This window comes from Pongo pygmaeus, chromosome 3, assembly GCF_028885625.2.
Source record: "Pongo pygmaeus isolate AG05252 chromosome 3, NHGRI_mPonPyg2-v2.0_pri, whole genome shotgun sequence".
In the NCBI taxonomy this organism is placed as follows: domain Eukaryota; kingdom Metazoa; phylum Chordata; class Mammalia; order Primates; family Hominidae; genus Pongo; species Pongo pygmaeus.
Window position 1 is genome coordinate 132621504 of NC_072376.2, and position 18122 is coordinate 132639625.

General features: G+C 38.5%; 1 protein-coding gene and 1 long non-coding RNA gene across 2 annotated transcripts in view; one reads left to right on the plus strand and one right to left on the minus strand.

Moving 5' to 3' along the window:
* Positions 1-6979: 6979 nt before the first annotated feature.
* Positions 6980-14692, minus strand: MAD2L1 (mitotic arrest deficient 2 like 1). Its single transcript, XM_054484784.2, has 5 exons — positions 14155-14692; positions 13152-13298; positions 9507-9627; positions 8404-8507; positions 6980-7846 (listed from the first exon to the last, which is right to left on the minus strand). The coding sequence occupies exons 1-5, from the start codon at positions 14510-14512 to the stop codon at positions 7674-7676; spliced, it is 903 nt and encodes a 300-aa protein (XP_054340759.2). The 5' UTR covers positions 14513-14692; the 3' UTR covers positions 6980-7673.
* The window catches only part of LOC134739460 (uncharacterized), a 177845-nt gene continuing 174126 nt past the window's right edge, over positions 14404-18122 (plus strand). Inside the window, exon 1 of the long non-coding RNA XR_010126127.1 lies at positions 14404-14494. This is a non-coding gene — a long non-coding RNA (uncharacterized LOC134739460). The remainder of the gene's footprint in view (positions 14495-18122) is intronic.

The following is an 18122-nucleotide window of genomic DNA, read 5'->3' on the forward strand; positions in this document are numbered from 1 at the left end:
CGACAGCCGTGTCAAAAAAAGATTACACCATTCACTTAATTTGGGGACCATAATTTTGCTTGTAATAACTTACATAGTGGAGCTGCAGTTTCTTTTGTGATTAGTTACCCCTTGGAGAGCTGAACTAGTTAGAAATTTGAATTAATTTTGAAGAGACTGAAGAAGCTGTAACCATTCCTATGAAAGACAGCCCAGGTTACAGCTGAACTTATAGGAACCCAGAGATCAGTGTAAGACCCTCTGGCTGAGAATGAGCCAATTGTATAGAATTGGGAATGAAGGAATTTGACTTTAATTTGTATGGGCTTTTTATTTGCAATGGAATTTAGTTTGGAGGGTTAAAAAATGAGAAGAGTTTCATATTATTCAACTTTAGAATATTTTTATGTTGTTGATCTGGTCTTGGCATTCATTTCATGAATACATTCATTCATTCTGGACATGACTGAGCATAATCAGTAATAGGAAATAGAATGGGGAATACATTTTCTGCTTAGGGTGCTGCATGCAGTTCTGTCTGACTCATGTTGCTAGAGACTTTTGTTGGCAAAAAGCAAAATGCCCATTGGCAGCTCTGGAGGGAATTAGTGTGGAAAGAAGGAGGGTTTAGGAAAGTGAGAACACAACGGCCCTGTGAGCAAGCACCTTCCCTGCTGAGAGGAACAGCCCACCCTGGCTTACTTCCAAGTTGCTTAAGTCCAGTGGGTTATGACATTGTTTCCCAGCCTTCCTTCATATGTATGTGGCCTTCTTGTCTGCATATCGCTCACACTAATACTGATATAATATTTTTCCTTAAATATTGTGCATACTTTTAAAATCTTTCGCTCAATTTTTTACTCATGATAAACAGTGTTACATATTTTTCTCATTACAACATATATATTATTACTAAAACTTTTTAAAAAAATGCCTGTCATCATGCTACCTAAAGTCAACTTACGTAATGCCAGTGGAACACACACTGTAATATACTAAGAGACGAAAAAGCTGGCAAATAGCAGGAGGGATGCTTGTTACTCCACTCTTAGGGTTTCTGTTCCAATCCTGATGACAGAAAACAGCACTGGAGTAATATTCTGGAGCCCTCTCTCCACATTTTCTCTCAGTCCATCCCAAGCAGCAAAGAAGAAATTTTTCTGTGGCTTGTAGGAGCTCAAGTACAGTGCTTTCTAATTTTGCCCTTGGCAATTCAGCATGCAAGCCTTCCTCCTAGGTTGGAGTTGGGCTGGAGAAGGAAGAATGAAGTTGTCTGGCCCTTCCACCTGTGACTACACAGGCTGCTTGGTTCACTTAAGAAGGAGTAGCAAACCCTATTTCTGACTTAAGTGTAAGGCTCATTCTCCAACCCAGCTTTACTATAGAGTGCTGTAATTTGGGCAATAATATATATAATAAATTTCTATCTTCTTCTGTTTCCTGCATCTATGTCTCAAGCTGGTTAAAACTCACAAAGTAGAAGGATCAGGAGTACATGTTAAACACGAATTCCAACACACCTTTGGTTACAAAAACAAGTGAAAGAATTAGAGAAGAAATGTTGCTGGAAAGAAAATGAACACTCTTGTTTTAAAGCAAAATGCCCTGTGTGAACATTTAACGGCAGTATTATGAAAAGTTAATGCAATATTCAAATATTTTGATTACAAGTTCTTACTTCCTCAATTTGGAGTGAGATTCACACAGTATTCTAGTCTCTTTGTAGCTAAGTCTGGAGCAGGAGAACCTTCCTCTGTCCCCTCGACTCTGAGAGGAAACAAGATATAATAAAAGGATTTGATTCTTACTGGTTTGGGAATTGGGCCAGCACATGGATTCTGGATGTTTGCAGTTGGGCAAATTACTTATCCTTCCTGAATCTTAGTTCTTAAATCTATATAGTAGGGATATCAATTCTCACAGGGTTGTTGTGAGGATTGAGATAATGCATGTAATGAATGAATTTGAAGCCTGATCCCTTCCCTGCCCACAAACTGAGCTAAAGATGCTCTATAAAGGATTCGGACTCCCCAGTGTTTCTTCATGGTTTTGCTTTATGGGTCTCTTCTGGGGCCATGGAGGCATCAGCAGAGTTGTAGAACTTCCATTTTGGATGCAGTCCTTCTCTCCCCACCCTATTCTCCCTCACAGCCCTAAATTGAGGTTTGGGGGCTGTTCCTTGCTCCCAAGGACTCCTCATTTGGAACTCAGACTTCATTTCCTTTATCTCATGGCTCTCCTCATGTCCCATCATCAGTTTCTAAGACCAGAGCTTGTGGCCCAAGTCTTCCATTTCCCCACTAACCCCAACCTCCATTCATTCAGGAGACAGCTGAACAGATGTAAAGCACTGCAGTGGTGCCTGGCACACAGTAGATGATCAATACCCATGAATTTCCTTTCCTAGACTTGGAGGCTGTAGGCTTTACAGCCTGTTTTTACAGAGCTGTACTGACTATTATGAGTGTGAACACAGTGATCCAATAACTGCATGTTAGATATGAAATATTTTGCACATCACAGACCCAATCTTTAAAACCACTAGCATCTGTACTTGGTCAGTGAGACTGTCATTTCAGAAAGAAATTCATATCCACGTCTAGGCATCCACTAGATATGTCCATATCTAGAAAGTTTTTTAAAGTGTTTGGAATCTTTCCTTTGCAAGGAAATGGACTATGGGTGGTCCAGCTTATATTTGGGATGGCTTTTTCCACACAGATAAAATTCCAAGACCATAAGATTTTGATCTCATGTAAGTTCCTTTGTGCAAACAAGCTTGCATAGCAAAATGGTGCAGATAAATGTAGACAAAATGGGCTTTGTACAAATAAATGTAACTATATTATGTTTCTCTGGTATAAAAATAGATCACATGGTGGAGGACAAAAATAGGTGACATGGTAACATAAACGGACTTGTGTAATCAGAGGGTCAACTCTGACATTTTTCACTCTAGGCCTTTTCTAATAGTCTTGTTGCTAGGGCTACAATGTTTTTGCCAGATTGGAACAGAATTGTCAACTCTAATGAAGATTAAGTAGCTTGCCCAACTACGTTTTTTTTTTTTTTTAGCCTCAGTGAATACTGCTGGCTTTAAAAGTCATAATTATGAAGAATGGAAAGATCTCTAAAAGATCTATTTTTAAAAATATATAACTAATAAAATTTAAAATTGAGTAGATGGTTTCCATTTCACAGCTATTCCAATATAAACTTTTTATCAGTCACATTGAACAAAATAACTAGAAATATTTCATACATTTAAAAAAAGAATAAGAAATTATTTACAAGTTAAGCTGCCAACAATTCACCAAAAACTGAGTAATTAAGGTTACTTAACAAACAATTCTTCTGATTAGTTGGAAAATTATGTTTCATTACTGTTCACAAATTCATATCTGATTCATTCTGTAGACAATATAGATTAGGTATAGGATAAAATCCTCTGTATTTGGTTCCTCCCAATCATTGGTCAAAGTCATCTGACAACAGACTATCTGAGGAAAAGTGTAAATACAAAGTCACCCAATAAAACATGAACAAGTTTTGCAAAGCACAGTAAAGGAAAACCAATTTGTTCTGAACACTTTATTGCTAAAAGGATGTAAAGGGTAAGAGGAAAAAGGTGACGAAACACTCCTTTTGATATGCTTGTTGGGGAGTCAGGATGAACTTCCTTGGCTAGGGATAGAAGGAAGAGATCATCTAAACTTCAAAAACCACGATACAATTTGCATACTTCCTTGGCCAGGGATAGAAGAGACCACTAAACTTCAAAAACCACGACACAATTTGCATGCCCATTGACCCCCAGTTTTACTTGTGCACAAAAGCATGAGAATTAAATAAAAATTCATGTGAAGTGACTAGTAAATAATAAATGCTAAGTGTTTATTCCCCTAATGTATTTATATATTTGTTGCCAGAAATTCCAATGCTATGAGTAACATTGCCTTTCCAATAAGCTTATAGCCTTTAGAACCAAAAGAAAGTCATCTTAATTTGAATATTACAGCATTAGTGACATCTGGTGGAAAATATGAGTTATAATGTAGCATTACATAGCTATTCTGATCTTTCATGTGAATTTCAGATAAATTTTACATACTAAATGAAAACAAGATGAAGAAATGGTCTATGAAGTTATCTACCTTATTGTGCTAATAATCTTTGAATCTATATGCTAAAATATATAGGAGGTTAATGAACATAAGAAACGTTCGTTAGCTTTTATTAGTATAATTAGCATTATACTAATAAAAACACTTTTCAGCATGCATGTCTATATAGTGAAAAAATGATTAAAAATAGGCATGGGCTCTTTATCCTATTGTGAGTCTCATAAAAAGGGTCTCTTTTTTAAAGGAGAGCTCATACCTCTCTTTTTATGGCATCACATGCCAAAGAACCTCCCTTAAGTTTTCAGATCAAATTGTGAACTGTGGGGTGTTAGGAAGTATGTCAAGAAAATAGCTAGTTATGCTTCAGAGAATATGGAATTTAGGTATATTTGGGAGAGACATTCTGTTTGAGATACTATGGATGGAGGCAACAAACGATGTTTTACAAGTGAGATTTAAATATTATGTTATCAAATGCTCTGAACTAGGGAGGGGTTCAAGTATTTGTGACCAAAAGAGCAAACTGTGATCTATTACAGGACTGGTAAGCTACAACCCTGGGGCCGAAGCAAACCGCCATGTTTTTTTCTTATTGGAACACACTCACGCTCATTCATTTATGTATTGTCTATGGCTGCTTTCAGCTTCTTGAGTAGGTGCAAGAGACCATATGCCTTCAAAAGCAGAACTATTTGCTACCTGGCCATTTACAGAAAGTTTGCCAACCTCTAGTCCATTAGATAACCGTCATCAAACTTCTCCGTGCCATTCCCACCACCTCCATGGGAGTATACTTCCTGGTCCCACTAAAGTTAGGCTTGGCCTTCACTTGCTTTGGTCAGTGTGAAAAAGCTGGCCTTGAGTCCTGACTAACCAATGTCCCTCCAACAGAATGAGATAGGTGCAGCAAAAGCCAACCAATACATGAGACTGTTATACCTCTGCATAAGCATTCTCACAGAGGTTTGACTTCTCTGACTGATGACACTGGGAAAAGGATCCTGAAAGCCAGATATAGTTCAGTTCCTCCTGGGCTCTACTTCAGACCTTGATGGGCTTAACCTCTCTTCATCCCTCTACATATGGTAAGCAACACTGAGCCAGAGTCCAGGCCAGGCCTAGAGGCCCATCATGCTGTCTTAGAACCTTATCTTTAACATGGTGTAGAAACCACTCACAAGTCTTTCAGCTGTTGATTTAAACATCATCCTCTTGAGGTAAGCCTCAAGGTCTAGAAAGAGGATGGGACAGTCCACTTGGAGCTACAGGGCAAAGCTTTTCCAGTCTAGCTTCACCTCAATAAAGCTCGTAGTTTGGCTCCCACTTAGCTCCAAAGTGTGTATTTCTTTTTTATTTATTATTTTTTGAGATGGAGCCTTGCTCTGTCACCCAGGCTAGAGTACAGTGGCACAGTCTTGGCTCACTGCAACCTCCGCCTCATGGGTTCAAGCGGTTTCTCCTGCCTCAGCCTCCCAAGTAGCTGAGATGCGCCCGCCACCACGCCCAGCTAATTTTTGTATTTTTAGTAGAGACGGGGTTTCACCATCTTGGCCAGGCTGGTCTCAAACTCCTGACCTCGTGATCCACCTGCCTCGGCTTCCCAAAGTGCTGGGATTACAGGCATGAGCCACTGGGCCCAGCCCAAAATGTGTATTTCTTAATTGATTATATAATCTGTAAGGGGTAAAATGACTCATCATGACTAGCTCTCCAGAAACCTCAGAGTAAATAGTAACATGCAAATGATACAAAAATCTAAGAATTTAATCCTGTTAATAATGGTAGCTGAGTTGAAATGACCAGAGTATATACACAACCTTTAAAAATGTGATTTGAGCCGGGCGCGGTGGCTCACGCCTGTAATCCCAATACTCATGAGGTCAGGAGTTCAAGACTAGCCTGGCCAACATGGTGAAACCCCCTCTCTACTAAAAATATAAAAATTAGCCAGGTGTGGTGGCACATGCCTGTAATTCCAGCTACTCGGGAGGCTGAGACGGGAGAATTGCTGGAATCCGGGAGGCGGAAGTTGTAGTGAGCTGAGCTGCGTCACTGTACTCCAGCCTGGGCGACAGAATAAGACTCCATCTTGGGGGAAAAAAAAAGTGATTTCACAGAATTTAGTCTGACTTCTCAAATAGTTAAAATACAAATGAAGCATTTAATTGCCACTTTTCTTGAAGTCATCTAGCTTGGTAACACCAGTGGTCCACTTATTCCATAAAGATATGAAGAGTCTACAGTAAGAACCCAGAAACTGCCATTGATCCACAGTATTTGCTCAATATGTAATTTCTGAATGAGCAGATTCAGATTATGTGCAATTAGTTAAAAATAGTGAAGGTTAAATAAGTTAATACACATACAGAACTTAGAGTGTCTAATAATAAGCATTAATAAACTGAATTTTTACAAAATGAGGTCAGATTTAGATTAGAGATTAGAGAAGACTTTACAAATCTGCCTTAAACTGACCTTGGAAAAACAGGTGAGAACTGGATAGAAAGCATGTACCAGATGAGGGTATTAATGAAAGCACAGGAATAAGCATAGTATTTAAACATATAAGGAAAAGTAGGCTGACAATAAGGCTAAGAGTATAGTAAAGTACTAAAATCAACACTTGTTCAACTGGAATTGTTGGACTAATTCCAAAGGACATTTATCCTTTCACAATGATGAATAGCTTTAAGTCTATTGCTATGAGATGAACAGGATGTGATCAAAGTTTATCCATTAGATTGAAGACACCTCAAGACTCACTCAGCTTTGTATCCTTAAGTTCTATAACTTCGTAGGAACAAGAATTCATTAGCTATGCTGAATCAATTCTAATTAGCATTTAACTATATCAACACCAAACCAGTATCAAAATGTTTTAAGACAAATTTAAAACAAACTTAACTTTATTTCCTCACTTTCACTTAAAACTTGATTTTATAAAACACACAAAAAAAATTTTTAAGAGTTCTGTATCACAGAACATTAAACAGTACAAATATCCATTGCTTCATAGGTTCAAGTTACATAAATTAAAGTCAAATAATTGGAAACTGATTCAATAGGGAAAACTATACAGGAAATGAAGGTCAAAAGGAGCTATACAGCAATATTTCATTGTTTATAGATTATGAGTTACTTTCAGGACCTTAACAAAGATTCTGAATATTTAGACTTCCTTTGTTGTATTTGATACTTAAATATCTCCCTACCTATACTGAGTCAAGCTACTCGACCAAAACATCTGATTTAGGAAAGCATCTAGTTTTATAGCACAAGTTTTTCCATCTACAGTTACTATCTTCAAAGGAATATACATCACAATGTTGACAAAAAAACCTCCTGGTTCCTTTTGAACAATGTGCAATAAATTCATGATGTTAACTCCATGGTAAGTCAAATAGGTACCAAAAAATAAAAGGAACAATTACACACAGTTCAGTAAGTATCATTTTGGTTTTCTCCATGTAAAAATTAACCAATGAAATAAAACATATCAACTATAGATGACTTGATTTCAGGAAAACCACATTTCAAAATTACAATTACATTATTTTCCTCATGTCATCCTCAGTCATTGACAGGAATTTTGTAGGCCACCATGCTATTTACTTTGTGGATTGTAGTAGTAAATGAACGAAGGCGGACTTCCTCAGAATTGGTAATAAACTGTGGTCCCGACTCTTCCCATTTTTCAGGTACAACCAAATCTTTGTCTGTATAAATCAGCAGATCAAATGAACCTAAATTGGGGATAAGATCATTGAAGTACATTATTTTCTAAAAGTAAAACTAATCTTGCTGCCTCTCTTCTATTTTGAACCACTCACTGCTGGAAAAGGTCATTTGGCTTGGTCTCCAATCACTAGTTAATTTATTTTGCTCAATGAACATTTATTTCAGTAAAGAAAATATTGTATCTAACTTCTGTGCAATTTAGTGATTGTGTTCAAGTAACCCCTATCTTATTTAATAAGTCCTGAAGCGCAAGAATAGTGATGCCAGCATATTGTTATAATTGTTCCAGTTTATTATTAACCCTTACTATGCTTAATTTACATATTAAATTTTATCATAGGTATGTATGCCCAAGAAAAAAACATTATATAGGGTTCATACTATCCATGGTTTCAGGTAAGGGAGACTACGATACATTACTTTTGCATGATAACGTTTTTCCTTCAATTTATATTACGTAAATCTGATAAATAAGACAAAATTTAATAAGGGGGTGATTACGGCAGTAGCTTAGTCTTTTTGCCAATCAATTTAATTCAACAAGAAGTTGTATAATACTTACAAGAAACTTCCAACAGTGGCAGAAATGTCACTGTAGCTGTGATCTGTCTGATCACTGAACGGATTTCATCCTGGATAGCTTTCTGAGACTTTTCTCTGGGTGCACTGTCAAAAAAAATCAAATCAATTAATTCATTTCAGGTCTTAACAAGCTATTTCAAACACAGTAGTTAGATTATTTATCTGATTAAATGCTCTCAACATCAAATAAGCAGGGCTTATTTGAGAAAGGAGGTTTGTAAAAAATGTGAGTGAAACTATCCTTCGGACCTACAACCTAGTAGGCACAACATACATCCTTATTACTTCATTTATCCTGCCAGTCATCTTTTAGAGCTGGTCTTAGTGTCAGGTCATTTAGTATCAGATGACTAGAAAATTTGCCAATCACTTCAAGTTCGGGACACTTCAGCATCTCTTGAAATAAAAATAACAAGTGATATGTAAAATATTTATTGGTATAATCATTTCGGCATTTTTAGTAATGCCTAAATGTCTAATTTCCTATTTTCTCAAATAAAACATTAAATTGTATATCAAATTATTTTATAAGCTAAAAATTTCCTAAAATACACCAAAGCCTTCAGAAGCAAACTACATTTCACTATAAGAAATGGTTCTCAGTTTATAGAAAAGCATGCCTAGGACAATGCATTTCTCTTCCGGGGAGTCTGGAACCTTCAGAAATGTATGAAGTGTTTTAGGAAGTAGATGGCATTAAAGGAAGTACAGCAGAGCTACATCTTAAATTGTATGAGTCTAATATCATTCCTTATAGTTAAAAATATCTTAGAACAATTCATTAAATGGTTCATCTAGTATATCATGTGTAGTTTTGTATATATCACCATAAATACTGTTTGAAAACTACTGATTTAGACTAAAGGCAATTATGTTAAAATTATATTATATATACAAATCAATGATCTGCTAAACTGAGCACAATTCTTTTCCATAGGTGACTGAGGATATCTTAGAAAATATAAATTAGAAACAAACCATATTTTATATAAAACTAGTTCAATATAATTAGAACTCAATTAGTAATAAAAATAAGTTTTGAAAAAAATATATCAAAGTAGAAATAATGTAATTTCTATTTACCTGTCATCTTTTGCAGTCTTGTCACACTCAATATCAAACTGCCATCTTTCCAGGACCTCACCACTTTCAATATTTGAGATAACTACAACCAGTTTCTGAACTGAACACTTGTATAACCAATCTGCAACACATAAAAAGGAAGACATCTTTCTTGGTCCACTGCATCATAAAGTAGCTCTCTTCTTAGGTCCCACTCCCTAACCTCAGCAAATTCCTACCACTGCTATCTGGGACCTCCTCCTATGTGCAAGAAAATTTGCACCATCAATAATCTAACTTCGGTTTTCAAATTCTCAGTATCTGTATCAGACAGTAATTGGTGCTGAGGACAGAATACTGAACATGTGGTAGTTTCATCCTAATCCAAGATGAAAGCATAGGAGATGGGCATTAATCTACTTATCACACCAATAAATGAGAAATTATCATTGTAATGGCTGCTATGAAAGAGAGATTAAGATGCAATGAGAGCATAAAAAAAGGAAAATTTGAGCCACTCAGGGAGGTCAGAAAAGGTCTGAGTTTAGCTCTAGGGATAAACAGCATTAAATATGCAAAAGGATAGGAAAGAAGATACAGGCCTCAAATACTCCCAAGGGAAGAGCATATAGAGGGCTGGAAGCAGCCCACTACAAGTGCAATCAAGAAACAAACAAACAAACAAAATAAAACAAAGTAATCCTTGCAAGATTAATAGGAGCCAGACCACGCAAAGCCTGGTGGATCAAATTAAAAAAATATACACTTCAAGACCAGGGAAGTCATTACTGTGTGTGAATAGGATGTAAAGCAATTAGACTTGTATTTCAAAACTATCATTCTAGCTGTGATACGGAAAGTGGACTGGAGATGTTAAAGAGGGGATCTAGAGACACTAGTTAGTCAATCAGTAATTCAAGCAAGAGTTAATGAAAGCTTGTAGGAGGATAAACTGGTAGATATGGAGCAGTAGGTAGATTTAAGAGATTTCATGGTTAAAATTTATTGGGTTTAGTCATGATACTAAGAAGCATGATTCAGGGACAGCTTCCAAGTTTCTTTTATTTCTGGCTGGACGGTTTAGTCATTCATTGAGAGAAAAAAAGAGAATTAAAGAGTATCAATCTTGGAGATGATCCTAACTTTAGTTTTTAGTATGCTTGAGTGTACATTATCTCTGGGATAGCTACATAAAGATATAGCTGCTGGATATATGAGTCTGGAGAAAGAGGCTTGGGATAGATATAAGTTTGTGAGTTGACTACACAGAGGTTGTTAGTGAAGCTATACACAGGTCAGAGATCACCTATAGAGAAATTATAAACACAGAACGGGGGCTCAGATTGAGCCTTGAAGTAATCTTGGAAATTGAAACAGCATATTCAGGAGTCAGCGAAGTTTTTGTAAAGAAACAGAGTAATTAGTAAATATTTTAGGCTTATCGGCCACCAAGATCTCTGTTGCTTATTTTTAAACAAACCTGTAAGTGTAAAAACACTCTTAGCTTGTGGGCAGTGCAAAAACAGGCCACTTGTTGGATGTGGCCTGTGGGCCTTGTGATCCCTGGCATTTATCAACAACTTTTTATTAGTTTCACTCTGAAAAGGAGGAGACTGGGTGGTAATTTGTTCTTCCTTTAAAACTGGAAAGATGAAACCAATGGGGATAATTAAAATCAAAACACAAAAGCAGAAAATATAAGAGAGAACAGGATAAAGACCCTGAAAAAGGCTAGAGGAAATTACATTCAAAACAAAACAATTGGCCGGGCGTGGCGGCTCATGCCTGTAATCCCAGCACTTTGGGAGGCAGAGGTGGGTGGATCACGAGGTCAGGAGTTCAAGACCAGCCTGGCCAAGATGGTAAACCCTGTCTCTAGTAAAAATATAAAAATTAGCCGGGCACGGTGGCAGGCGCTTATAATTTCAGCTACTCGGGAGGCTGTGGTGGGGGGCAGAGGTTGCAGTGAGCGGAGATCACGCCACTGCACTCCAGCCTGGGTGCCAGAGTGAGACTCCAAACAACAAACAAACAGAACAACTTGCCTCTAGGGAAGAGCAATTTTTCCACTTTAACTAAAATAAAAGGGAGAAGTTAAATAGGAAGGTCTAGACACAAATAAGGTGAAATGTCATCAATGCAGTCTCAAAGGAAGACAACCTAAAAACCATTGGCTTAGGCAATGCTTGCTTCTCCAGCAAATTAAGATGAAAACACATATCCATAGTTGCCTGGAGGTTCCAGGCCAAACGACCTGAGCACAGCCCTATGAATCACTATAGATGATTTATTCCTGACCCTCAATTTTGGATGCAACTCTGGGAGAGGTGGACACTCTTATCAGTGTCTTTCCTGTGTACACTTGAGAACAGAGGTCTATTCCCACACCAAAAGAGGTCTCATCTTGCTACTTTGACAATACCAATCTACTATAGCAGAAGTTCTCAACCAAGGGCAATTTTGTCCCCTAGGGCACATCTGGCAATATAATATATGGAGGCATTTCTGGTTGTCAGAGCAAGAGGGTTTGTTACTGGCATTTGGTGAGTAAAGGCCATAGTTGTTGGTAAACATTCTATAACACACAGAAAAGCACCCATACCAAAGAAATACCCAGGCCAAAATGTCAACAGGGCTATCTTCCCTTGCCTATCAATTTGAGACCTGACATCCACAGGTTGTTGAGGGATTCCCCTCCTGTACACATAAATGGCAAGGCAATGCTAACAGTTTATCTAGAGGATAGTATAGCTTGAAAGAGAGTTACCAAGCTAAAAAAGTTCACATGGCCATCATTGGAAGGGCATACTAAAAATGGGTTAGTAAAAACGCAATAAAAACGGTAAAAAAGACACATTTCTGGTCAACAACAAAAGAAATAATTTCTAAATTAAAAAAAAAAAGATGGCCACTGTAGTACTTTTTAAAATTTTAGAAGATCAAATGGGAGAAACATTTGAACAATTAGAAAAGAGAATCCTAAGTGGAGGGTAACATGAAAGAGAAACTAACAGGAATTCTAGAAAGGAAAAAGAAATCGATGAAGAACAAGTATTCACCCAACAGGTAATACAGCAATGTCTTGAGCTAAAGAAAAACGAGTGTTCAGACAGAAAAGGCTTACTGAATCACTGGCAGAATTTTTGAAAACGATAAATAGAAATGCATGAAAAACAAACAAAAAAACTGTGAGTGTTCTGTTATTTAGTAGCCAATCTTTTCTCTTTTTGAAGTTTAGTTCTCTGGTTGAATCCAATTTCCTTGATCTTAATCTAATGATAACATTAGAGTACAGAAAATTAATTAGTTACAGAAAATTAATACATTATATTGAGAATATGTAGTGTATATTGTCTCAGATAGTGAACACCATTATAATTATGTAAAATTCCAACCTGTTCCATTTGGCCACATTAACTGCAAAAGCCACTTCTAAGGGAGTTGATGACTATTTTTTTAGCCATATCAGATTTCTAACATCAAAATATTCAGCCCACTCACAACGTAGTAGGGGAAGAGTGGATTTCTTCCATTTTATATATTATTTTCTTCCTCTCAATTGAAAATATATTTGAGATGTCAGTACACTCCTATGTGCAGAGCGGAAGAATGACTACTTAGATTGCTAGAAAATCTGCACTCAAATTGTTTCCAATGATTAAATACCTTTCAGTTGTTCCACCACATTATTTAGGTATTTTATGAGCTCAAGATCAGTAGTTACAAGCAAGGTGAGTCCATATTTCTGCACTCGAGTAAAGGTTTCAGATGGATATATGCCACGCTGATATAAAATGCTGTTGATGCCGAATGCTGCAAGCAAAAGAAATGTTACAGAAAATTCATTATCACTGCATAACTCTGGAAAATAAAATATATTTAGATGTGGCTATATTTTCATTAGGCTATACAGCTATAAGTGACTGAACACACGCGTATCTTGCTGAAAGCAGAGTAGGTACAAAGTGGCATTAAAAATCCTTAAGTCTTGCTTCTAAGTAAAAAAGATAATTGCTTTCATGTGGCAAAAAAAAAAAAAAAAGCCAAAGTGTATCAACTTATTATTGCCAAATTTCACCTCATTGTAATGCAAGTCCAAATTCAGATTACGAGGCTAGAGGATGTCAAAACAGGCTGTTGCATTCGAGTCAGCAACTGACTGAATAGTCATTGTGCTCCAGACAAGCCTATATCTTCCCCTTTCCCTCCCAAATCCTGCCAGGTTCCTTTACAACGTGCAGCTGGCCTGTTCGAGAACAAGAGTTCCCAAAGTCTTGTTTACCGCCAGTCTCAGGCCTAATAATCACTTAGAGTGGGAGGGTGAGGGTGCTCTCGCAGTTTAAAAAAAAAAAAAAAAAAAAAGAAAAACACACACACACGCACACACTGGGGCCCACCCCAGTCACACTGTGTCCTGCATCGGAAAGTAAGGGGTGGGAGGTGGGACGGATCTGCACTTAAAGGAAGAAACGCTCCGGAAGAGGCTACGCCGCGAGGTAGGCTCCAGCAGCACGCAGACCTGTAGCTCCACATTAGCAACGCGTCTGGAGGAAGTGCCTGCAGCTGCCTCTCCCCAGATTACTTCTCTGGTATCAGAGGCCGAGCTGTGGGCCTACTGAGCCGTCACGACTCCTTTCCCCCCAATATATTGGCCTGCGCGAGCACTTACAGAAGAACTCGGCCACGATTTCGGCGCTCCCGCGCAGGGTGATTCCCTGCTCCCGGGAGAGCTGCAGCGCCATGGCCAGGGACACAAACAAAGGCACGCGCTTCCACTCCGCGGACAGCAACCACAGCGGCTCCAACAGCACTTCCCCGCCAAGCGTTTCAAAAGTAACGACGCAGCACGTCGTCAGGTCCTTTGCGCAGGCGCGACGAGCCTTTAAGCCCAGCCCCACGCAGCGGGGACCTGCTCTTTCTCTCAGCCTTCCTGTGATCTCGCGGGAGCGGCCGGTTCGCGCAGGCGCAGTTGGTGGACCTGGTCGCGCTGTGCCGGGTGTGACACTACGGTAGGTGTAGGTTAGCATATGTCTTCTGGTTGTGGTCTACTAGTTGGGGCCGAGGGAAGATGACGATTCCAATTTCAGTAGCCACCCTCTAGGCTGAAAGACCTAGGAGCACAATTTCCGAGTTTCAAAGATACTTTCAAACTGAAAGGAACTGTTCGCCAGCTGCTCCCGAAGTGGCCCATGTGACCCCTAGTGAACGGTCTAAAGTTCCGCTAGATGCTTTGGGAATTCGTAAAGCGACTGCGTGCGCGGCAGCCAAGCCACAGCTTTACAGGGTTCGCCTTCTGTGTGGGAACGCGGCTTTTCCCGAGAAATTGGGTTGGGGATTAAAGAGAAGAACTGCATCCTTTTTACTGCCCTTTTCCCACGCCTGTCCTGGGCTTAGGGCCCCCCCTCAGAGGCCAGGGGGGTAGGCGAGTCCGGGGTGGTAGGGGGCTGCGTCCGGAAGTCCAGGCTGCGTTCTGTCCACCTTGCCCACCCTTACGGGGCAGGACAGGAATAAGGTCACCTCACCAAAGAGGCCCATCAACATTGAAGAATATTTCAGTGAATCTTGACTCACCAAACTCAATGACTTTTCATTGAAAAGGGTGAGAATTATTAAGGAGATATTGCACGATTAATGTTCTGTCAATTTTGAAAAAATTTTATTCTTAAAGCAGCTAGGAAGATATTTGTAAAATGACGCCTGAAAAACTTTCATATCTGCCGGACATTATATGAGAAATACTTGAGTGTTGTTAGTTTTCTATTGCTGCATAACGAATTACCACAAATCAGTGGCTTCAAAACAACACCTATTCGTTTTCTCAGTCCTGTAGGTCAGAAGTCTGGACGTGGCATAGTTGACGGCTTTGCTCAGTCACACAAGGTTGAAATCAAAGGGTCTGCAAGTGGGATCTCATCTGAGGTTTGGGGTCCTTCTAAGCCCTCTGGCAGAATTTCGTTGTGGTTGTTGGACTGAGGTCCCTTTTTGTCTCGCCAGCTGTTGGCCAGAGGCCAGCTGTATGTCAGCTAGCCCTTTCACAGGCCTTCTAACACTTCCCATCTCCGTGGCTTTAGGGAGCCCCCAGCCCTTTTTAAAGGCTCACCTGATTAAGTCAGACCCAGTCAGATCTCCCTGTTGATGAACCTCTCCCAGAAGTGATATCTGCTCATATTTGTAGGTTCTACCCAAACTCCAGGGGAGGGGATTATGTAGATGCGCTCTCTAGGGGCCAGGAATGTGGGGAACTAGCTTAGAATTCTGCCTGTACAGCGCTGTATATCATGTTTCGATCAGTTGGAAGAGTAAGGCATGGGTGTGCTAGGTAACAGGTTGACTTGACCCAGTAAAATTTTTTTCCTTAAATCCTTTAATCTCTGTGTGTGTATAAATCACAATCTTTGATATGAAGAACAATGTCAGGGAAAGTGAGGAGTAAAGAAGCAAGGGAGTTGGATGTCCTTCACCCCTTCCACTGGGAGCTTGGGTAGAGCTAGAATTTTGGCATCACGCTGGTAGACCATGGTGCCCATGTTTTTCCACATAAAAACTGCCTCTCTTTCTAAGGAACTTTATGTTAAAACTCAGCACTTTAGGAAAGGTTTTCTTGAGTTTCATGGTAATGTGCTTTTTAAGTTACCTGAAGCTACACATAATTGTTAGTATAACCTGGAAATTCTAGAAATTAAAAGGCTGGCATAATTACGATTTTTCTATGTACAGAGGAAGTACTAAATATCTGTGCTCTGTGAGGAAACATAAGACATGAGGTTTAGAAGGAATGCTCTGTGTCTTTTGAGGAGTTTGTAGTCTACTTTGGTTTAAGTACTTATACTTTTTTTTTAAAGGAAAATTGGAAGCTCATGAGTTTGGCCTTATCTGGTTTCTGCCTGCCTGGGAAGCCCCCTATCAGATCACTTTCCTCATCTGTCTGCTCCTTTCAGTAACTTGGCCCTCCATGTTCTTTTCCACCTTAGGGCTTTCCATAATGTACACTCCTTCTCTACCTAGAAATTTCATTTTATCTGCTCAGATTCCTAATTATATTCACACCCTTTCTTAACTTAAATGTTACTTTGCTTAAAGACATTTTCCTTGGCCCTTCAGACTGTATAAGGACCTCTCTGATGTATTTTCATAGCATCTCATAGTGCTATTTCAGAGCATTTATTTTATTGTAAAAAATTGTGTAATGGTTTGTGTTATACCTGATCTGTTTTCCTGTATCAAAAATAAAATTAAGATGAATCTAAAAGTTTATTGTCATAGAAAAAGTACAGATCAGAATCCAGGAGACTTCAAATCAAGTGGGAAGGGTGGTAAGAAGCTTGCACTCACCAGTAACGGCACAGCTTATAAGGATAAAGGAGGAAGGATTTTGAGCTTTTCCATTATTGGTCCTTATACATTAAGATTTTGGGGTGGGGGGCAAACAGCTGTTTAAGTTGATTTGTCTGTAGTTGATTGGCTTGATTTCACGGAATCATACTAACAAAAATGTAAAGCTTATGTTTTATATTTATGATTAGAGCATTTCAGGGAAATCAGGATGACTTACGTTTTGGTTTATGTGGTTATGGGCAGTTGGTCTTGATGTATAGCTAAACTGTGACTTCCATTTTTATTTTATTTTTTTTAACACCTGTAAGATCCATGATGGCATTTAGTGGGTTCTCAACAAATATTTGTTGAATGAATGAATATTTGCTTAGGAAAGCTTTATGGAAGAATCCAAAACATTTTCTAATTGAAGAGTAGGTTGGATGGATGAATGAGGTCACTTTTAGAGAACTGTGAATATTCATCTGCATTGATTGAATTGGAGGTACCAGGGTTTTCTAGGTTCTTAGGACTGACATAATTAAAGGGGCATTTTTTTTTCAAATGTTAATTCAGTAATGGTTGTAGAATGGATTGTGTACAGGACAGTCTAGGGTAGTGGCCTCAAACTTGATCATGTAGAAGAATTACCTGTGTGTTTTGTAAATTCCTGGCTTTTATTCCATCTTCCCCTCAGAACTGGTTCAGGCCGCACTTAAGCACCTGAAGTATGCTAATCCAAATTGTAACATGCTGCAAGTGTAAAATACCAGATTTCAAAGACATCTAAACTAATGGATATAAAGTATTATGTTAATATGTTTTCTAATTGATTACATCTTGAAATAATATTTTACATGCATTGGATTAAATAAAATATATTATTAAAATGATTTCACTGGCTTCTTTTTAGTTTATTTTCAGTGTGATTACCATGACATTTAAAATTATGTATGTGACTCGTATATTTTTATTGGACAGTATTTGTCTACAGTGTGGGGTCTAGAGAATGACATGTTTTAACAAGCATTCCAAGTGATTCTGATGCAAGTTCTTAGACCAGTCTCTAAAACACAAGATACTGTGATGGATATTTTAGCCTGCAGGGCTAGGAAGTTGAGTGTCTGAAATAAATGGGTGCCAGAGAGGTTGAATAAGAAGAGATACTTTAGGAAAAGACATTTTGAAACAAGGACTGAGTTGATGATTGATAATGGAAGAATGAAGCGGTAGTTCAGATAAATCTGAGGTGCCACATCTGCAATACAGGGTAGTATTTGATCCACATTATGGTAGAAAGAGCTGCCTGACCTCTGAACTTGT